The 23,945-nt window shown below is 37.4% G+C and overlaps 1 protein-coding gene and 1 pseudogene across 1 annotated transcript; both read right to left on the reverse strand.

Moving 5' to 3' along the window:
- Positions 1–931: 931 nt before the first annotated feature.
- Positions 932–2,054, reverse strand: LOC111917755 (GABA transporter 1-like; annotated as a pseudogene).
- A 20,111-nt stretch (positions 2,055–22,165) lies between these two features.
- On the reverse strand, positions 22,166–22,555 carry LOC111917754 (uncharacterized). Its single transcript, XM_023913413.1, has 2 exons — positions 22,360–22,555; positions 22,166–22,296 (listed from the first exon to the last, which is right to left on the reverse strand). Exons 1-2 carry the CDS (start codon positions 22,553–22,555, stop codon positions 22,166–22,168), a joined length of 327 nt encoding a protein of 108 aa, XP_023769181.1.
- Positions 22,556–23,945: the final 1,390 nt, after the last annotated feature.

Here is a 23,945-nt window from a genome sequence, read left to right on the forward strand (position 1 = left end):
TTAGTTCGTGTTTTTAATTGAAAAAAAAAAAAGAACTGAATATAACAAAATTCATAGTTTTTATCCACTTTAAATATCTATATTTGTATAGAAAATGAACTTAAAAAACCATTTCGTTTTTTTGTTTTTTTAGATAACCTTTATTTTCTAATAAAAAAATAAAAAAATATATCAAACTTCAAAATTTTTGATACTTTTGAGATAAACATTCATATCTTGATCTACCAAAAAAAACATTATTCTTTTTCAAAATCTATGTTCAAATTTACATGTGAATGTTATGTGTATTGAATTTTTATAGAAAAATATACATATGAATGTTATTATACTCGATTTTTCCTACAAACCTTTATCATTTACATGTAAATTTAAGTAAATTCAAATTTAATTTAGTAAAACTTACAGAAGAATGTGGATTTTGTTTAAATTCACATGCAAATTTGATATATCCAAATTAACATAGATATTATTAATTCATATTCATCATCAAAATGTGAATATGGACTAAGAAATAGATAGATTTTAACAAATTTTGTACAAATGGCCATTCATATACAATATTAACCATAAAAGAATATTACATGTTAACGAGTAATTATTGAATGACAAAACTGTAAAATTGGTCCCTGTGGTATTCAAAAAACTGTGGATAAGGTCCAAAAAGTTTTCAACTTGTATGGATGGTCCAAAATCAAGATTTTCCTTTGGTTTTGGTCCTGAAATTAAGAAACTTTTGTAGTTTTGGTCCATGTAGCACTTGAATTGACTGTTTTGCCTTTTAAATTTCTTTTTTGTATTATTTTTAACACTTTCTATTTTGTAAATATTAATTTAAAAAAAAAAAAGCAATTATGTTGGTCCACCCCATAACTTCACCCATCCACACACACACACACACACTCTCTCTCTCTCTCTCTAAACACCAACCATTTCATCTTCTCCGATAAACTCCCCCACCTTCAGTTGTTGGCCCTGTTGATGCAACACCAATCACAGTATTCACCCAAAAACTACCCCTTTTTAATTTGGAAGGTTTAAACGTCAAGTTATAAAACAACATAGGCAAAATGAAATCCAAAAGTATGCATCCAAATGCTCCAAACAATGCCATTATATCTCCAAAAAAACGGCAAAATTGTATCCAAAGTTGTTGCAATAATCACAGATAATGATCTTGATATCAATCAAGGCACAAAGTTTCTTACAGAAAGTTGACCCTTTCCAAGATCTACAAATTTACGTTCAAAAACCACGTTTGATGGTTGCAAGTAAACCTGTATCAACAGAAGTTGTTAAGATCTAACTTTTTGTTCAAAAGTACAAGTGATTGTAGCATAACAACAGGTCTAATGGAGAACTTACCAATGTACAAGCTGCAACTTGCAAAATAGTGAAGGAGTTTGTCATAAGAAGAAACCATTTGGGCAACAATGGGTTTGAACCCACTATAAAATTTTAAAGAACAGAGCTCTGTACTATCTTACGGAATGCCCAATACCCAGAAATCCCAACGCTGAAATAGTTTGAGATCACAACCGTGTAACACAACAGTAGCCCTTTGAACATTTTGCCCTTCTCTGGCGCTGCTATTGTCGCCTGGTCTAACATAAAATATGAATTATTAGTGTTGAAATCGTAGGGATTGATGAGAAGCATATATGGAAAAAAGGAATATACAAACAAATACATGTATTACCGGGATGATTCCATTTCCGTAAGTCGTACAGATGATCAAAATCGCATTGAAAAATCCAAAAACTCGGTTTATTCCAACTTCGGTCAAGGAATTGCACTTCAGAAGTGCTTTCTTTGAATCCCCTGCAAAAAGTTATTTGTTATAAACATCAATGGAGAACACAATAAGCAAATAAAAAGAGATACCTGGTTAAGGTTTAGGGTTTCCTACCAATGTAGATGGCGCCAACAGTTGTGCAAGCACAGTAAGCAAAGCATAAGATGAGGGTGACAAGGTTTATTTTCCTCAAAGAATCAAACCCAACTTCATAAGACCTGGAGCTCTGCTTCAAGGTAGCTTGAACGAACTCATAAGAGAAAAGAAGAAATAGTCAAAGATAGATAAGAAAGTTAAATTGTCAAAGAGATAGAGGGAGAAAGAAGGGAATGGTACGGATAAAGGGTGTCGGGTAGGGGATTTTTTTCCCTTTATTTTTTAAGCTAATAAATATAAAAGAAATAAATAAAATGTAAAAAAGAAATAATAAGGGAAAAATAGTCATTTCAAATTTTTATGACCAAAACCAATGGAAAATCTTGATTTTGGACCATCCATGCAAGTTGAAAACTTTTTGGACCTTATCCACAGTTTTTTGAATACCACAGGGACCAATTTTGCAGTTTTGTCTTATTGAATTACCGGAAAAGCAAGTACAATAATTATTTATATATGATTTATCTTTGATAACAAATTGATACAATTCATATTCAAATGTTAATATAAATGTACAAAGTAATAAAAAAACAAGAAAAAAGTTTGTTTTTTATATATCAATATAGATCTTTATTTAAAGATGATAAAAAATCATGAATTTTTGTGTATTTGATTTTTTCAATAAAAAACATGAACTAAAAATAAAAACTAAAAAATGAAAAGAATAGGCGAGAGCTATGAAAGAAAAGAGTTTCTTATTCCATATTCTCGTTGACCAATTCGATTTTTTGGTATCATTTGCATATGCATCTAACATACAAATAGAGTTTTGTTCTAAGACGTATTTTTCAAAAATATTTACCAAATACTAACGGTTTTGAAAATAATTACCAAAACATAGTAAATTAATTTTGTTGGGTTTTATATCTATTTTTAAAATATTTTATTTACTTTCTAAATTCATAACCTTCACAACTACCATATGTCAATCTCAATATGGTTCGTACGCTGGTGTTGAAACGGATTAGAGATAAACAACACAAACATTATCATAATACACAATGGTTACACGAGTAGCAGGACATCGAAGTTCACACAATAAGTTACATATCCAAGAAATCTCAGCAACTGCATTAGCAACACCTCGGTATTCAGATTCTGCACTAGAATGACAGATCATACCATGTCTATTAGATGACCATTACAGTAGGTTGTGACTAAGGAACACATAGTAACCATATGTGGATCTTCTAGTGGTCGGACACCCAACCCATTCAACATCAAAATACGCAATAAGGAATCGAGCCAGATTCAAGAATAACTGTAATCAATGGTCAACTATACCTTTCAAATATCTCAATATATGCTTAAGAGTCATATAGTGAGATTCTCGTAGGTCATGCATTAATAGGAAAATATGTTGACAACATAGGTGATGTCTGGGCGGGTAAACATAAGGTACTGCAACGCACCAACAAGGCTACCATATAAAATAGGGTCGTCAACCGATGGACTAGAGAAGTCAAGCTTGGCACATGTGTCAACATGAGTACTGGCGGGTTTGCAGATAGACATATTTGAACGCTTAAGTATGTCAAGAGCATACTTACATTGAGATAAAAACATTCCATGCAAATCTCTATTAACAGAGATGCCAAGAAAAAAAATTAATCTTCAAGGCCAGTCATAGCAAACTCAGATCCGAGAGTGGTAATGATCTGATGAAGGAACTCAAACGAGGAGGTAGTGAGAAGAATATCATCCACATATAATAATAAATAGGCCGTATGTTTTCCCTGTTGATAAATAAATAAAGATGAGTCACATTGGTTGTTTACGAAAACCATGACTAAGAAAAAACTGTGTAAATCGCTGAAACCAAGTCCGATGAGCCTGCTTAAGGCCATACAATGAACGTTGAAGTAGAGATACATGATTAGGGTGACTAGGGTCTCACAAATTGGGAGGTTGGTACATATATATCATCTCATGTAAATGCCCATGCAGAAATGCATTTTAACATCCAACTGTGTAACATCCTGTTTCCTGTCGTTTCTTATTTCAGAGTCGTGGGCTGGAAGTCTATTGTGTAAAGGATTTGGATCTTAAGGAGGCAAAGTTTAGTCCTTGTGGAAGTAGGTAATGATGGTTAAGATATTTAACCCTTGAGTTGTGTTTTAGGCCGAAGGGTAGAAAGGGAAAATTCATAGGTCGGGTTCTTGTATGAAATAAGGATTTTTGTTCGAGAAGTTTTTAGCCCAAGATATTTAGATAATATTGTGGGGTTCTTCAATACCTTTTTGTGGATATAAAGATCGTCAAAAACGGAGTTTAAACGAAGAAGTTATGATTGTTGAAAGTGAGGAGGGTTTTGGATTTATCCTAATACGTTGGGTGTACAGGTTATACGTTGGGCGTACTAGGCAAGGATGATAGGAGAGAGTCAACTTGGTACCCTGGGCATACCAGGAGTATGTTGGGCGCACACGATCAGAACCTAAACCCTAATTTCGGGTTTTTGAGCCCTATTTAAGCTCCTTAACTTTCCTAAACCCTTTCCCTTCTCAGCCTCCACCTCTCCAACGTCCTCCCTTAAAACCCTAACCCTAGTTTGAGACTTATCAGTAAAAGAATGTGTTTTTATGTGCTTTGTAGTGTTCTTGGTGCATCTTGGAAAAGAAGGAGCTCAGTGGAGAATTGTTGGTTGCATTGGAGCTTATAGATCCAAACCTTGTTCACCTTGATCTTTCTTTTGGAGGTATAAAGCTTGAATCTTGATGATGCATTTGATAGATCTAGCTAGTTTTGGGTGTTATGAGCTTTTGGTCACTTCAATGCATATAATTTATATCTTGAAAGTTTGTGACCTTGTTATGGATAAAGTTGGAAACTTTATCCATCTAAGCATCATATTGATTCAGATATGAAGGTTGGAGACCTGGACTTAATGGATTAAGTTGAGAGAGATGCACTTTTGGTCCCTTTGAGACTTAAAGACTAGACCCTGGTTGTTTGGACCATCCTAATGGATAAGTTGGAAACTTTATCCATTGTGGAGCTATTAGGAACCATAAAAATGTGATACTGGTCCTTATATCCCTTCCATGCAAGAGTTATGATGTCTTAATGGATTAATAAGTTAGGGTTTTAGCTCTTAGACCTTTTCTAGCCATTGAAAGTCATAAAGGTGGAAACTTTATGGCTTAAGTCGATGTTCTGAGTCTAGATTTGAGCTCTGGACGAAAGGCCTTAATGGATAAAGTTCTTAATGGAGGAGTGAGGACATGTCACGTATGTTGGGTGTACGTTGAGTACGTTGGGTATACTCAGCACCCTTGGACTTTGACTTTTGTTGACCGTTGACTTTTTGACCAAGTTTGACTTTGGGTCACACTTGGGGGTTTTGGACTGTTGATTAAGGTTTTACCTGGTTGTGATGATTAGCGGAGCGGATTCGTGGGAGCAAGCAGTGCGGACGAGAGCATATCGCAATGTTTCAAGGTTCTTCGATTCAGGTGAGTTTTTCCTCATTGTACCTGTGGCTCGAAGGCACCAATGCCAGCCCTCTACTTTTGGTTATCTTTTAGTGGAGGGATACCATAGAGACTATATATAGTCATCTAGGATAGACTGGGGACTCTTGATCTAGGATTTCTTGCCTATTCCTTGTTTAGTTGTGTCTCTAGAGTAGGATCACCTATTCGGGTGTCTATCTCACCTCTAAGTATATACAATTATGCATTCCTTGGATTGTTAGTATTTAGGATGTGACTGCGTTGTATTGATATGTTAGATCTGTATCTTGGTATATATGATGTTGTTATGTTGTAGTAATCTGTTAGATCTGTATCCGGGTATATAGGAAGTTGTTGTGCTATAGTGATCTGCTAGATCTATGTATATATCCTTATATGATAGGATGTTGTAGTAGTGGTATACTGGTTATCAACTAATGAAATTCCCTAGGGGTTGTATGTAATCATGTAGGATAGCTTGAGAACTCTTGATCTAGGCTTTCTTGCCTGTTCCTTGTTTGGTTGTGGCTCTAGAGTAAGATCAATTGTTTGGGTGGCTATCTCACCTCTGGTTACTTATGGTTATGAATTTCATGGAAGTTAGCCGGTATTGGGATAGTGTGTTGAGATAGGACTAGTAGGTGTTAAGGAGCTTATGATTGATGTTTGCATGTATTATATGCCTACTTGATCCTTGATTGTTTATATGTCGACATATGGCGTTAGTGGGTTGAGGCGATCCTCTATTTTATGTTGTAGGCCAAGATACGAGGTGAGGGCCAACTGTAAGCCATAGGTACCAAGGATTAGAAAGAGTGGTTGGTTTGAGGCGGTAGGCTAACAAACCCTAGGTATTCTAGCCTAATGGTTGATTGGACCCGTTGCATGTTGGAATTCGTGTCTGCAGACTGATTGGTTTGGGGCATTCAAGTCTGATGATTGTGGGTCGTTATGCATGATTGTAGGTTTACAGTATGGGGTATTTTGCAGGAAAACTCACTAAGGTTTGTGCTTACCTAGTTGTTTATTGTTTCAGGTATCATCGGTTATCATGGGAAGGCGAAGGTGTAACTGTACACATTCATTAGCAGCAATGAAGATTATGCACTTTAATATTACACTGATTTTCAATAAATGTATGTTGGAAAAAATAGTTTTCTTAATAATTGGGAAGTTTTACTCTAATAAAATGCAAATCTTTGGTTGTGAAAATGGGACGTTACAAGCTGACGAACCGACCAATGTTGAGATACAACCAGAGAGAATAGTGCATATAGTAGTCGGTTTAACGACAGGTCTGAATGTTCCCTCTTTTTAAACAACTATATGCAATTAATAACATTAGAATTTGCAAGACGAGGCACAAGAACCCATGTTTTATTAGAAATAAGAGCTTGAAATTCATCTTGCATGGCTTGCAGCCAGTTAGGATCTTTGAAGGCATGTAAGTAATTTCGAAGGACAGGAGAAGTAGATTGAGTATGTAGACTAATTTTATGAATGTGATTGATGATACCTTGATGAGCACGAGTCATAATTGGATGAGTAGAAGAAGGTAAGGAGTCGCGGAAGACGAAACAGCCGACGAATCGTCTGCCGAGATAAGAGGAGAAGAGTATGAGGCATTAGATGGAGTTGGAGACATGGAGTCGGTTGTTGTGGGAGATGTAGAAGGATTAAGAGAGTCATTGGTAGTGGAACTAGTTATCAAAAAGTGAAAAAACTCTTGAGCGGTGTGAACCTCATTGTCAAGGAAGGTATAAGAAGGTGTAGTATCAAGTATCATGGAACTAATAGGAAAGATCATTTCATCGAACTTCACATTACGAGATATGATATTAGTGTTGTGATAATGATCAACATACCAGAAACTTCTATGATTAGAAGGGTATCCTAGGAAGGTACACGGGTGGATTGAGGTGAAAGTTTTGTTTGGAGCATTGATGTGCGGGAAACAAAGGCACTAGAACACTCTAAGATAAGAAGATGAAGGTTTTGGTTATAAAGTTTTTAATATGGAGAGATGTTGTTGAGAGTGGTGGATGGGAGAAGATTGAGAAGGTGAGTAGCCATATTTAGAGCCTCAACCCAATATATAGGAGGAAGGCGAGCTTGAAACAAAAGAGAGTGAATTGAGTTGTTTATGGTACAGATCATTCTTTTAGACTTTCCATTTTGTTGGGAAGTGTATAGACATGAAAAATGCATCTGAATTCCATGAGACTCACATAACGTGTGAAATTGGGTATTGTTATATTCACCACCATTATCACAATTAAACGACTTAATTTCACAATTAAATTGATTTTTAATATAAGATCAAAGATTAACAAACTTAGAGTAAACATCATATTTAGCTTTCAATAGGTACACCCAAAGAAAATGAGAGTATTGATCTAAAAATAGCACATAATATTTAAAACCATAATTACTATTGATAGGAGATGTCCAAACATCCGAGTGAACAATTTGAAATGGAAAGGTAGCAATAGTATCAGAACCTTTAAACGGAAGACCCACATGTTTGCCTAACTGACAAGACTGGCATAAAGAAGATAAGTTATTGTTTTACAAAGAATCAAATGTTGCAAAATTAAATGTTAGAACACATAATGATTAGGGTGACCAAGAAATTGATGCCATTTTAAGGCAGACACAAGAGCTTGAGGAGATGTAAGTGTGACAGGATAGATATCACCAGTGCTATCACAACGGATGAGAGTTCTGCGTGTTTGAAAATCCTTCACAGAAAAACCAAAAGCATCGAATTCTATGGAACATTTATTGTCACGAGTGAATTGACGAATCGATATCAATTTTTTGATGATTTGAGGTGTGATAAGAATGTTTTTAAGGATAAGGGGCCGGTACGGGTTAGTATGGGGAAGAACGGAATGTCCCGAAGTACTTATAGGAATTTTAAATCCATTTCTGACTAAAACCGATGTAAGTCCCTAATTTGCCTGTGTATCAGTCAGATCCGTTTGATGGTGCGGAATTCCAATCAAACGGATTATTTCAGATCAAATAGAAGAGAATGAGAAGAAGAAAAATATGAATCTTGTATGTATTGATATGAATTAAAGCTCCAGATACAAAAGATTCACTCACATATGCTCCTTATTCTCTCTAGCCGTAAACTCCTTCTAGTTCATCATCTTTACTCCTCACCCTAACACCTCTATTTATACAAGAGAACATGGGCCAGAAACAAATGGGCCGTAAATGATTTTACGGCCGTAAACTCATCTGTAAACTAGACCATAAATTAATAAAATATTACATAAAAATAATTGCCTAGAAAAGTAAAGTATAAACCATATTTTTGACCCAACAATCTCCCCATTGGTTTATAGCTTTCTTTTCTTAATGACCCAACAAGCTCCCCCTAAAAATTAGCTAGCTTTTCTTGTTAATCTTCAATGAGAGCTTGGCTTCAGCTTTAATCTTCGATTTCTTCACAGCATCAGGATGAACATATGAATCTTCAATGAATGACTTCATCTTGAGCACTTGAACTTTTCTTCAGAATTTGGCATTGATCGCACATTAGGTGAGGAGGCTTGACGTACTGATTCTTGAAAGATAACACTTTCAGCTTGAGAATCTTCAGAGAGAACATCAGAGAGAACAAATCTTCTGGATCACTTCAGCAGGTACAAAGATAGCAGCAGACTGATTGAGGAGACTTCAATGCAATCCGTCACATAATCTTCAATTTTAGCTTCACCTTGCTTCTGGGGTTGAAGGATTGAATGTTGAAAGAATAATCTTCATTTCTTGCTCCTTCGAATGTGAATTCTTCGATGCTCACAGACGAGGCTTTGGCTCACAAATCTTCAACTCAAACTTCATGAGTCTTATCTATACCTGAAATCACTATTCAAGACAAAAACAAAACTAAAAGAAAACTTAGCACACAAATTAAAATAGAAACAAAAATATTTTTGTATTTTTGATTTTTCTGAGCAAGAAATAAAACAAAAATAACACTATTTTTGGATTTTTAATTTTTTTGATTTTTCTTTGATTTTTGAATTTTTTTTATTATTTTTAATTTTTAATTCTCCCCTAATATTTAAATTAGAAGAAACTATGACAAATTTAACAAAAATAAAATTGATATCTAATTTTAAGAGTGATTTGGGATCAAAGTTTTTAGACAGCCTTTATCCACTTGTCGGTACCTTCCATATTCACATCTTTGTCTGGTCGATCGTCGGTATTGTGGTCCACTTAAACACGAAAAATTGTGACAAATTTAGGACATACTATTTGTTACAAGACAATGTGAACTTAAGTTCCTAAAACTTATATTTGATCCTAATTCCTTAAATACTATATCTTAAGGACCACTCATCTAACGACGACCAAGGATATTGTTGTCCACCTAAATTGAGCAACGAGATCTATAGACAATCTGTATGTGTTCAATTTTAAGTGTACTGGAATGTGTTTCCCGCTTCCTGATATGCCCCAGCCATCAAGAACTTCCAGAGTACTCCTTACACCGGGTGAGCAGACAACGATTCAGAGAGAGGAGAGATTCAGAATTCTATTGCTAACTACTTCAGAGGGGTTGAGAAGAAGAAGGTTGCATATGTTGTGTACCAGGTCGGATTAGAAGTCGCGCAAAGGAGACATCATATGGCTAACAGATGAGAAGTATTTCACACATATATATATCTTGCAGAGAAATAGAGTTGCATATGTTGTGTACCAAGTCGGATTAGAAGTCGCGTAAAGGAGACAACATATGACTAACAGACGGAAAGAAAGAAAATGATATTCTACAGACCTAATTTATCGGAATTTACCAGTCGCCCCATCCAACCGGAATTAAGGACAAAATCCGCACATCAAGGAAAAGTTAAGCCACGGTTCCAAGTACGGGTTCAATTAATGTGACGAGTAGATTCCCATATATATCTCCCTGCTCAACCTATCCGAGCGTCGTATTGTCAGGCTGAACGTATCTAACTAGGTCAAGATTTGTCAAGTCTATAAATTTCCTAAGTTCAACTCTGCCTAGTCATGTCCATTTAAAAAATTTCGTGCCTACCGACGCATCAAACCAGAGCATAGACCCTTCAATTTCGGGTACGTTACGCAGACTCAGGTTGCCTGTTATCACTTAATAATATCACTTCCCATATATCTCCCTCAAGCACATATCATAACCAACATAATTTTTTTTTTTTTGATTTTTTGATTTTCTAATGTTTTTGGATTTTTTTTAAATTTTCTAATTTTTGTTTTGTTTTTATTTCTCCCCCTAAATTTGTGCATAGGAGAGAAATGAAAGTAAATGCGCAAATTTAAACTATCCTAAAACAAAAATTAGTCTTTAAAGCGAATCAGGTTAAGAAAAAACTTAGGAGTATTAGAGAAGAAAACGCAAACCGTAAGACACCGATTGAATTTGCATCCAGAAGATCTGAGAATAGCACGCGTAATCTCAGAACAGATCCGAAAATTCTTCATGTCATTAAGCACAAACCCCGTGAGTGATCACTTCCTTTCTTCTCTTCCCGCAAAGGACACATACTCCCAAACAATATTCTGAGTGTTGTACAGTTGAGAGATGTCCCCTATGAAGTGCCAGGAACAGCCACTACCAACAAACCGAAGTCTGATGATATGCCTCCATAGCTGCTCCGATACAGAGCGGGATTAGTTGGTCTTTGGAACCTAATCCATTTTGAAACTGGGTCGACCTTTGTCATCCTTGCACGGTACTCTCTCCCATTACATGTCCTGCTTATCACAAACAGAAGACATAGAAATATTAGAATCGTTAGTTGATTTGGGAGATTGAGCCTTCGGAACCCATTTGTAGTTGGGTTTAACCCATTCCTTTTTCGATCTGATGGGTGGCTCAGTACTTGCTTTTGAACTTGATGTCGGCCGTTGAGATGACTTTGATTTTGGCTTCACGGGAGCATCTCTTGGATTGGACTTCTTGGCCGGCATTCCCTTCTTGACTTTGGGATTCAGATGCTTGTCATTTGGAGTTTGATTCTTGGCTTTGGGAGTTGAATTCTTGGTCTTCATGGCATTCCAGTCGGCATTGTCTGAACGTGACCTTGAGGGGTTTCCTTTGGAGTATCTCCCTCTTGGCACGTTTTGCCACCCTTGTGCATAGTAGGGAACGTATGCGCGATTTGGACAGTTTCGGGCAATGTGTCCAGGTGTTCCACAGTGAAAACATGTCTTTTTCTTCACTGTGAAGTTATTTCTTCCTGCCCCTGGTGGCGTATCCTTGCCTTGTCTCTTGTTGTTCCTATATGCACACTTACAACAGGGACTCTGTTTAGCTTGAAATGGTGGCCTGTATTTACCAACGGGAGGTTGATTAGAAACAACAGATTCAGAGTTCAAGGGGTCGTTTGTTTGTTCAGAAGAACTCTCCTTGTTCTCATCCTCTGTTACTTTGCCTGCACAAGAAGTAGCAACATTAGAATCTTCAATATTTATAACTCCTCCTGACACAAATCCAGCTGGTTTTCCATATTTAAGATGTGCCTCCCTGTCAATTTCTTCTTGTTTCATAGGGATGGATGTGTAGTTATCATTGTAAGGAGGAGGTACACTATCATACCCTAGACCCTTGTTTTGATTCCTTTTAAACTGCATGCTTTGGTCTATCATATTTGCAACCACCTCACTTGAGAAATCATATTTTCTAACATCAAGTTTGGCGGTTTCAAACTTTCCTTTCAAAGATTCAACTTCAGCCACTAGCTCAGCATTTTGTTTGACTACATAATCATAGTTTTCACATTTGTTACTGTAGTCTTCCTGAAGTTTCCTAAAGTCCTTGGTTTTTGCTTCCAACTCAGCCTTCAGGGGTTTCTGTCCTTTCCTGAGTTGATATCCTTCACATCTCAGGTCCTCAACTTCTCTTTTAAATACATCAATTTGTTCTCGAAGAAACTTAATCGTATCTTCACATGATTGAGAACATGAAACTTCACATGAATGAGAACATGACACTTCATTGATCGGAAGGTTTACAGAACTCTTTAAAGCGTCAAACTCTTCAATTACTTCAGCAATACTAAGACGATTGAGATCTTTTGTCTTCTTGATGACAGCTACGTTCATATCCCAGAATTTCGGAAGTGAATTTAGCAGCTTTTTGTTTATCTCTGATTTGGACAAGAAGATCCCGACTATATTCATCTCAGTAGTGAGTGTAGTGAATCGCTGCAACTGAGCTTCGAGCGTTTCTCCAGGGACATAATCGAAAAAGTTGAAATTTTGTCTTAACATATCCTGACGACTTTCTTTCATGTTTTCAACTCCCTCGTAGACTTAAAATCAATAATAAAAAAAACTAGAAGCTAAAATAAAAATTAAACGTCAAATTTAAAATGCCGTTTTTTTTAAGTCAAATAAAAAATAAAAAAAATCAAACTCAAAAGTCAAACTTGAAAAGTCAAACTTAAAAGTCAAACCGAAAAGCTAAATTTGAAAATTAAAAAAAATCAAAGCTTAAAGTCAAAGGTCAAACATGGAAGTCAAAGTCAAAATTTAAAATAAAAAGTCAAAAATAAAGGAAAAATAAAAACAATTTATTATTATTATTATTCTTTTTTTTATTATTATTATTTTAATTTTGGATGAAAAAGGAATTTTAAAATAAAATGAAATTGAATTTGGGCTGAAAATGACAAAGATGCGAAAGATTGGTGCGACTGGGAATGGTTAAGTTTAAAGTATCGGAATGAAATCTACAAGTGATCTGTTGGAGGAGTTAGCAAGGCGCGCTGACTTATAATATGGAGGTCGCGGGTTCGATTCTTCGCAACCCCAATCCCGATTCTATTTTAATGCGAGGCGCTGATCAAGAGACCCTGATCCGAGCCGTTCTTCGAGCCGAGCCGAAAGCGTTCGATCCGCAAGCCGCCGAGTCGAGCCGTAAACTCCGGAAACCCTAGCCGTAAACCCGAATCCCGCCGCCGGCCGTGAACTGTTTCCGGCCGTGAACTTTTTCCGGCAGTAAGCTCCGGCCGAAAACCCTTCAACAATTACGTGAAAAACAACGAGTTTTCGACTTTGAAGGTCCAAAACTCAATCAAAAACCCCTTTTTATGAAAAAAAACGAAGAACAAACCCCCATTAATTTTGCGAGATCTATCCAAAAATGCAAAAATATTTTAAAAATAAGATCAAATAATGCTCCAAAATAGAGTTTACGGCCCAAGAACTCGGTGTTTACGGTCGTAAGCTTGGACCGTAAACACAGAATATTCGATATTTGGATGAAACAATAAATCCTTTTGACTGAGTGATTGCCCCCCGGTATCCATGAACCACTTGTTCTTGGACGGATAATTTAGACTCATTGTATTGAACATCTCAAGTAGGGTTGTCGCTTGATCAGCAGCAGAGGTAGGATGTTGGAACCAGGCCCACAAAGAAGGTGGGGAGTCTGAAGGGGCAACAAAGGCTTGCGGAGATGAAGGTTATTGATATGATCATTGCTATTGTCGAGTCGACTACTGAGGATGAGAGGGCTAGTGGATGTTGGACTGTTGATTGATAGAAGATGGGCTCGAAAAAAGGCTTGGAGAAGGGTGAAATCGAGAAGAAGCGGGTTGGAGAGGGAATCAACCATAACCCTACCCCGGAGGAGCTTGGAACGATCGAACACCATCAAGAGCTCTTCCACAGCCACCATTCTGGCCCCCACGGTAACTGTTATTTTGACCTGATTAACTACCACGAAAAGGAGTAGAATTTCCAGTTTGTTAACAAACAAGAACAGTAGGAGATAAGGCATTACCCGGATGATTTGAAACAAGTTGTGGTTCTTCCAAAAGCAAGATAGATCGTGCCTCCAAAAGAGATGGGAAAGGAGTGTGATGCCTAAGAAGAATAGCCACTATTGGGTTTTTATTTCAAAAATAGTTCACAAACTAGTAAAATGGAAAACAGAAGACTTATGAATTTTGAAAATAACATAACAAATTACATCCACCAATGATCATGTTGCAAGTTATAGAAAGATTAAATCACCAACTAAGAAGATATGAAGAAATAATAACCTTTGTAGTTCTTTGGGACCTCTTGGGAGGCTTGGAAGTTGATGAAGAATGTGGAACTTTAGAGACACCAACAATGACTCAACTTGATGTAGAATGCTAGTTCTTTGTATAAAACTCTTAAGCTCTTAAGCTTTAAGTGCATAATAAAAGTATGACTTAAAAAGAGCAAAATGCAAGCATGTAACTTCAAGTGTTTAACAAAAACTAGAGAAAATGAGGGAGGGCATGCAAGCTACAATTTTTTTCATTAAAAAATGAAGGGATGAAAGCATTCATAAAGCTAAAACTTTACCCAAGAGTTCCGAACACTTTAAGCACTCCACAATGTAACATCTCTAAAATTACAACCAATTTAAACTTTTCAAAACAACCCATTTACTAATAAAAGTGTTTACAAAACCATTATTTCCAAAAGATTATTCAAAATCACAATCTCCTAAGATCAACAACATAAAATCAGGATGTGTACAGTCACGCCTTCACCTTGCCAAGGTCCTCTAAAGTACCTGAAACCATAACCAAAAACTGTAAGCAAAAGCTTAGTGAGTTTCCCCCAAAGTACCACCACACAATACAAACAAGCATGATGGGTCTAATCAGTCATCAGACATGAATACCCACGGGTCCACAACCATCGGGTTGGATTACCCCTGTCCTAATCATTCATCGAAGTGGAATGCCAACATACAACAGGTCCACTCAGTCACCGGACTGGAATACAATTACACAGTGGGCCTACTCATTCATCGAACTAGAATACCCTCGGGTCCACTCGGTCATAGGACTGGAATACCCCTGGTTGTTTACTCATGTACATAGTAGTAAAGTCTCAACCCAACATAGTATGTCGACATATGATAGATAACAGACATATTCAACAGACAGACAATCATGCAGCCAGAAATCACAGGTAGTTCTACAGATCTACCGGTCTACGCATATCAGCAACTATCATATAATCATATAGATCTATCCCATACTCAGAATATCATAAATCAATGTATAACAAGATATCAATCCAATGGGCCGGCCTTAATTCCTATGACCTGTAAGTACAGTGAGGAAAACTCACCTCACAATCTGACGAATAGCTGATATTTACTCTGCTCCCAAATACCAGCTCAACCCAAATCCTAAATGTCAAAACATTATCCATTAATAATATTTTCCCCAAAATGCCCTTTGGTCAACTTGGTCAACGTTTAGAAGTCAAGTCAACACCTAGTCGAGCCAACCTGACCAAGTCGACCCAGCCGAGTACACCGGGCGTACTCAGTGGTTGACCAGACTACGGGATGTTGTACACCCAACGTACGCGCCCTATTCAACCTTTTCCCAATTAAGAGCTTAATACTCCAAATCTTCCTGTCCAAAGTCAGATCCAAAACCAAAATACCCTCAAGAGTCATAAAGTTTCCAACTTTATGACTTTGCATGCCCATTAAGTAGTTAATGCACAAAATCTCAACATCTTAAGGCCTTAAGACGTTCTATAACATATATGGAGAAAAATTAACCATCGAAACCACATTTTGTGACTTAAGACCCCTCCTACGGTCTAAAAGGATGACTTATTGGGTCAAGAACATGCCATGATCAAGAATCACCATATTTGGGACAAAAAGTGTCTTAAAGGAAGAAATGTCTAGAACTACAAGATGGAGTGATCAAGTTGTGAACTTTATACTTCCTGGGGGTAGCTAACAAGAAGATAATCTCATATCCAAGATGATTCCAAGATCCAAGCTCTTCTCACCACCTTTTTCTTCTTCAAGAACACCTCCAAAACACTCCAATAGGCCCAAAATGCACTCTTCTTACTTAGGGTTAGATTGGGTTCGTTTTTCACAGAGGGAGGTTGATGAAGTTATGAGAAATGAGGCTATAATGGTGTTTATATATGGACCAAACCCTAAAAATTAGGGTTTGCACTTTCTTCACGTATGCCCCTGTTAGGTGTGTCAGACCCAACAAATAATAGGGGTACAATATACTCCAAAATACACTGTTTTAATGCACTAAAAAGTAGTACAAGGCAAGCAGGGTCAAACCACAGACACACGGGACAAAAGTTTATACCTCTTTGCGCAGGGTATTTTGGTCACAAAAGGGGGGGGGGGGTTGTTTGCAAAAGTAAATAACTAAATAACAATCTACTTTAAAAGCATGCACAAAATGAAATAGATTTGTAAACAAATTGATTGAATGGTTCTAGTTCTAGTTCTCAATGATGTTGTTCAACTTGATTATGACTTGATGTAATTCAAGATTGCTATTCTATGTTGGTACTGAAAGATATTAACACGCTCTAATACCTCTCGCTTGCCAAATTATCTAACCAAAACACGCTCTTTGATTAGACCTAGCTTTACTAATTCAATCTAAACACGCTCTTAGATTGTATTGAAAAACTGCATTAAGTTTTGTACAAGCTTCCCAACAGTGTTCATTTCTTCTCATACGCTCGGAAGTGTGAAAACATGTGATGTATGTTTTACAATAAGAAAACTTATTGCTTGTTACCAATTATTAACTCAATAGAACAATTAGGTGCCCTAAAAGTTAATTAACTGCACAAAAATTCAATTCATGAAAGTGGCCAATCAAACACAAATCAAATTCAAGGATTCTAGTTTAAACAAAAACATAATCACTAGAATAGAATCACAAATCAAACATCAAATCATATACTTCAAGTCAAGCAATCAACATGTTTTGAACAAGAACTAGAAACTAGGGTTTCTTAGCCACACATGGCTAAGACAAATCAAACAAGAATAAAGATGGAATTGGAATGTTTAATCCTTACAAAAATGAAATCCAAATGTTTGCAATGATTAAGTCTCCTCAAAAGCTCCAAGAATTCTCCCAAAATCGCCCTAGATCGCCAGAAACTGCTCCCAAAACCGTTCTGCCTTCAAATGACGTTCTTCTGCTCTTTTAATTAAAGTTCACGTGACTTGCCATAAGGCCATGCGTTTTTGGCATGGCCATGCCTTTTGCCCATGTGTTTTTGGAATGACCATTTGTCTTGACCATGTGTTTTTGGCATGGCCCTTGCTTTTTGCTAAAATTCCAAAAAAGTCTTCACTGTTGGCTCAATCTTCATGTTTTCTGCCATGGAATGACCGGTTCATCTTCTCTTCATGTTCCAAAGCTCTATGCTCCAAGCATCCAAGCATCCATGCATCCAAGCTCCACGTTCCATGCTCCATAATGACTACAAAATAAATCAAAAATAGTGAAATACCAGGCATTCTTAATGAAATATGCAATTACCCTAATAATCAACTAAATGCAAGAATTATGAAGTGGAATGCTATAAAAAGACGGAAATAAACATGCAAAATAGGTGCATAAAATGCACCTATCAAACCTCCCCAAGCTTAGACCTTTCTTGTCCTCAAGAAAGATCAAAATTAAGAATCAACCTAGAGAAGACGATAGGCGACTAAAAAGAAACTAAGATGAAAAGAATGGAAGGAACGAAAAGGACTAAATGGAATTAAGAGTGCATGCATGCAATAAAAGAAGAACTAATGAAAATAACATATGTACAAAAAGATTTTTTTTCATTAATGCAATGAACAAAACAAACGAACATATTCGATCCAATTAACCTCATTATGTCATACAGTTGAAGGTGTACATGTCGAGCCTTGAGATAACTTGACATTAACCATGCGAAGATATATAACATGTAAAACAAGGTTTTTAGCCATTCCCTAACGCGGCTCAACAAAATCAAAAGTTACAACACTTGTTCACTTTTATGGGTATTGGGTTAGCACATGGAACAAATTATGGTCTTACTCTCGTGAAAACATGTGATGCAAAATATGCTCATTTTCATTTTTCAAAACATGACAATGACCGACTCCAGCTATTTGTTGACTAACAACAATCTTTTTCTAAAAAGTATTTTCTAAAAATTCTCTAATATTTACCCAGATTGGTTACATGTTTCAAACCACTTACACCAGTCAAAGTAGTTTACAGTCAGTTCCAATGTTTACAACCAAAAATTTTTCAAACACATTATTCAATTAAACTATAAACATAAATATATACAAACTATCTAATTATATTTTTCTGCAAATAAAGCTCATGGCTTCCTTTGAAATCCGTGTAATGGGCTTCCAACCAACACATCCAAATCAGATGACCTTAGTGTGCTAGATTTAAAGAGATCCCTTGGGTTTACTTGCCAGAACCTCAAAGGCCACAGATTAGCTTTATTTGTTATTATTAAGTTCATGACTTTCTATGGAACCCGTGTAGCAAACTTTCAACCCAATCAGTCCCAAACAATTTTGCTTTAGGTAATTAGGTGTAAAACACCCCTCGGAGTTTACTTGTTCGAATCATAAAGGTCACAGATTAACTTAATAATATTTTTATTTATTTAATTTTTTTTTATTTTATTATTTTATTATTTATTTATTTATTATTATTATTATTTTTATTTTTTTATTTTTTATTTTTTTTATTATGACTCTTTTAGGGGGGACTGATGTAAACGCGCAAAGACCCGTAAGTATAGTCGGAAACAATGTCCCCAAGCAGGGTATTTAGAAGGGAATAGGTAGAATAGACTTTTTAGAGCGCTGGGGAATTCGAGTCACTGAAATTTTATATTCATTTTATGACTCTTTGAAATTGGAGTTTGGATATGAATGAGCAATAACTCATAAGACCGATCGTGCGTTCCAAGGGCTAAACTATATCTGTCTTTATGATTCGGTGTTGATAACCTTATCAGTTTTTGTTTTGCGCGGGTAGCTTCGGGAGACGTGTTCGTGTGAGATTGGGTTGCTTCAAGCTTTTAACTGAAAAACAAACAAGTTCTAATCTCAAGTCACGACAAATTTACCACTTCAACTTATTTAAGAAGATTAGGTTCCTTTAGATTGATTTTTTTTGTGATGCGGAAAGATAAGAATGCTAAAAACATAAAATCTTTTTATTTTTTTTGTTTTTTTTAATGCTTTTAAATGAATGCATGAAAAGAAAATAAAAAAGAAAATAAAATAAAAATAAGAAAAGTAAAATCTTTATATATATACGTATTATTTATCTATTTATTTTTTTAATGCATGTTGAAACTAAAACCTAATGTACAAAGACCCCTCTCCAAGCTTAAGATTTAGCATCGTCCTCGATGCTTGGAGAGGGTAGGGCAATCTACTTGCTGCGAGGGGCCCAACGCTGCATGAACTGCATGGCTTGTTGTACAGTTTGTGTCAATTGTTGAACGTTAGCGCAAATGTCAGCAACAGCTTGATCAAGGTGATCAAAACGCCTCATGTATATGTCGTGGTACTAAGTTGCCCGCCGGGTGTAGAAATAACGTGCAGTCTCTACTGGGGCAGCAGAAGTGGACCCCCTCGCAGTGGGAGCAATGGAGTGAGCGGGAGGAATAGGGATGTCGTCTTCATGGTCGACGACTGGCCGCTCAGGAGCTCTCAGGATGGGCGCGGGAGCGCGTGGGATGGAATTTGCAGAAGTGTTCTTTAGTAGACACCACCGAGTCTGAGTGATGTCCTGCTGGAGTTGGAGAGAGCTGAAATCCCCAGCAGGAACTCGGAGGTGTGGCTCACCTTGCACCAACCATGTGATACTACCATCACCTTCTTTATGGAAGAAAGATGAGGCTACAAGGACATTGGAGGTGATGGTATTAGTGCCTTGTGTGATTTTCTCGAGGTCCGGGCGCTTGCTCTCAAAAAGCTCGGCACAAGCGAGGCGGGTGGCAAGATAGGAGATAATCCCACCACAATGAATAGGGCCCGAATCGCTAGTAGAGACCTTAATAAGTTTGGAAGCAAGGAAGGCGCCAAAATGAGGTCTCTTCAAGCCGGTGACCAAGCACCAAAGAATTTCTAACTCCATCTTACCGGCTCTGCTAACTTCTTCTTGGGGGAAGACAAGGTTAGCAATAATTCGGAGAGCCACCCTTAAGACTGGATGGATGATATGAGATGCTTTGGCGGATCGAGCCTCATACACATCAAGTCCTGTGATTTCCTTCCAAAAGGCTTTGGCATGGTCTTTAAAAAGATTATTCTTCTCTCGCATGTAGCCTAATTTAGGCCCATATGTATTGAATTTAGAAATCCCAACAAACCCACTAAGATCGTCTAGACTCGGTTTAAATTCCAAACGCATGAGATGGAAAGAGAGACATTTGGCATTGTCATTGAATTCCAAAGATTTTAAGAATTCAATGGTTGTGTTTTTATACGATTCCATTGGTGCCAAAGTGAGAAGTCTCTCCCAACCGATGTTGCTAAACAATCTATGGACGCCATCATAAACTCCTAGTTCTTGGAGAGTGAGAATATCTACAAACCGTTGTTGAGAATATTCGCGGTCCTTGAGGTGAAGGAATCGCTCACGGTGCTCAAGAGAGTTGTGAATAATGGTGGTGACACCATATTTGGATTCCCATTGTTCTTTTGGTTGTGGGTTTTTTCGTTTTGGCATGATGACAAACCGAATTTATGACAAACGAGTGGTGCCAAAAAAATGATAACACAACTAGACAAGCACGAACGGATTCACATATGAAGCACAAGAACGGATTCACAATTATTCCAACCAAACAATTTTAAATTCAATGTGTAAAACTTGAGATATAGAAGGAATGTACCGTTTAAACGCTTGGATTTGAGGTGTTGGCTTGTATTATTCACTTCATCTTCAACCCCAAGAAGGCTTGAACTCTTCAATGGTGGAATGTCTAATTGGAGATGAAAGCTTCTAATCTTCCTTCCAAAAGCACCTCCCCAAGCTTGGTCTTGAATCCTTTGTGCCTCAATTTTGGATTAATTGGAGAAAAATTCAAACCCTAGTCTAGGGTTTGTGGTATCGGCCAAGAATGATGAGGAGGGGAAGCAAGCACGATCGTGAGAAGAAAGAAGGAAGGAGTAACGGACGGCTAGGTGGAATTCGATTAGCGTATGTTTACCGAGTCGCAGACCCAAGCTGTCGATCGAGGATGTGATATGCGTCCGTGAGTTTGTGATTTTTTAGCCGTGCCCTTTTCTAATTTCTAATGAAGGTTGTGCATTTTCTAAGGATCTTGATCAATTCGCACGGGCCATGTGTTTAGGCCGTGCGTTTTCTAATTGTTCGCTTGGAATCTCGATGACACGCACGGGCCTTGTGTAGGCCGTGAGTTTTTCTCTTAACCCATGTGTATCTATTACAAGCTCCCAAGAAGGCACGGACCATGTGTTTGTTTTAAACGCACCGTGCGATTTGGGTTGAGTCTGTGCGTTTTTTTCTATTTGCTACAATCCTCGATGACACGCACGGTCTAGAACCTAGGCCATGCGTTTTGGTCCTTTACCCATGCGATTTCAAGCCAGCCCATGCCAAAATCTTTTTTTTTATTAAAAACCTCGAAGTGGCAGCACGGACAAAAAATTATGACCATGCGTTTTAGCATGAGCCCGTGTGTTTTTGGCTTACCCCATGCGTTTTCTTTCTGTTAACATGAAATTCACGATTTTTTTTTTCAAAACCAAATTTTCTTTAACTATTAGATAGGAGAATTATTGGGATGTAAACCTCGAAAAAACACAAAAACATTGCAACACGGACGAAATAAATCAAAATTAAGAAGATAGAGAGAGATACTCCCGAGTTGCCTCTCGGTTAGCCGCCCTTGTTGCAAGTCTTTGGCTCGACTTTGCCCTTTAGATTTACTCAATGTAGTCCGGGCATTCCAAGCTGTCAACCTCCACGTCTTTCTCTTGGAAACCTTCATAGAAGACCTTTAACCTGTGACCATTAACTTTAAATACTTTTCCAGTTTTATTACTCTTAATCTCAACTGCACCATGATCAAATATATTAGTAACATTGAACGGTCCCACCCACTGGGACCGTAACTTACCAGAAAACCATTTAAGTCGAGAGTCATAGAGTAATACCTTTTGACCAATCTCAAAGGTCTTACGAGAGAGGTACTTATCATGGAATGCTTTGGTCTTGTCTTTGTAAATGCGTGAACTCTCGAATGCTTCATTTCTTATCTCCTCCAGCTCTTGGATCTCTAACTTTCGTTGAACACCCTCTTCATCCATCTTCATGTTTAGCTTTTTGACAGCCTAGAAAGCTTTGTGTTCCAGTTCAACAGGGAGGTGGCAAGCTTTGCCAAACACAAGTCTATAAGGTGACATCCCAATTGGAGTTTTATATGTAGTTCGGTATGCCCAAAGTGCATCTTCTAATCTAAAACTCCAATCTTTGCGGTTTGTGTTCACTGTTTTCTCAAGTATGGACTTGATTTCTCTGTTTGACACTTCAACTTGTCCATTTGTTTGCGGGTGATAAGTTGAGGACACCCGATGTTGGACTCCATACTTCTTGAGAACTGATCCAAGAGTTTTGTTGCAGAAGTGTGTGCCCCTGTCACTGATCAAGGCTTTTGGAGTTCCAAACCTACATAAAATGTTAGCCTTGACAAAATCTACAACAACTTTTGCATCGTCAGTTCTTGTTGCCTTTGCTTCTACCCATTTGGAAACATAGTCAACAGCCAAATGGATGTATAAATTCCCAAAGGATGAAGGAAAAGGACCCATAAAGTCAATACCCCATATATCAAATATTTCACAAACCAAGATGGGGGTCAAGGGCATTTGGTTTCGGGAACTCAAAGAACCGGTCATTTGACATCTCTCACAACTTTTACAAAAAGTGTAAGAGTCATGAAAAAGTCGGGGCCAATAAAATCCACAGTCTAAAATTTTCCTGGCAGTTCTTTGAGGACCAAAATGCCCTCCACAAGCATAACTATGACAAAAGTTGAGAATAGATTGTACCTCATGTTCTTTAACACATCTTCTTATTACCTTATCTACACAATGTTTCCAAAGGTACGGTTCATCCCAAATGTACCTTCTCGCATCTTTCTTGATCTTATCTCTCTGTGACCTCGTGAGGTCGGGTGGGAACTTTCCCGTGACCATGAAGTTGCATATATCCGCATACCAAGGTGGTGTTTGGATAGCAAACAAATGCTCGTCCGGGAATGTGTCATGGATGGGAGTCGCATCTTCGGGTTGAACTATTCGGCTCAAATGGTCGACGGATAGGTTCTCTTTCCCGCTCTTATCTTTGATCTCAATATCGAACTCTTGCAAAAGAAACATCCACCGTATTAACCTTGGCTTCAAATATTTCTTGGTAAGTAAGTGCTTTATGGCTGCATGGTCCGAATAGATGATTACTTTAGTTCCAAGGAGGTATTGCCGGAACTTCTCTAGTGCAAAAACAATAGCGAGAAACTCTTTTTCTGTTGTGGTATAGTTGCATTGTGCACTATCAAAGGTCTTTGATGCATAGTAGATGACATGGTGTGCTCGACCCACCTTTTGACCCAATACTGCCCCTACAGCCATGTTGCTCGCATCACACATGATCTTGAATGGGAGATCCCAATTAGGTGGTTGGATGATTGGATCAGAGGTGAGTAAA

The sequence above is a fragment of the Lactuca sativa genome, chromosome 4 (assembly GCF_002870075.4).
Source record: "Lactuca sativa cultivar Salinas chromosome 4, Lsat_Salinas_v11, whole genome shotgun sequence".
Taxonomy (NCBI): domain Eukaryota; kingdom Viridiplantae; phylum Streptophyta; class Magnoliopsida; order Asterales; family Asteraceae; genus Lactuca; species Lactuca sativa.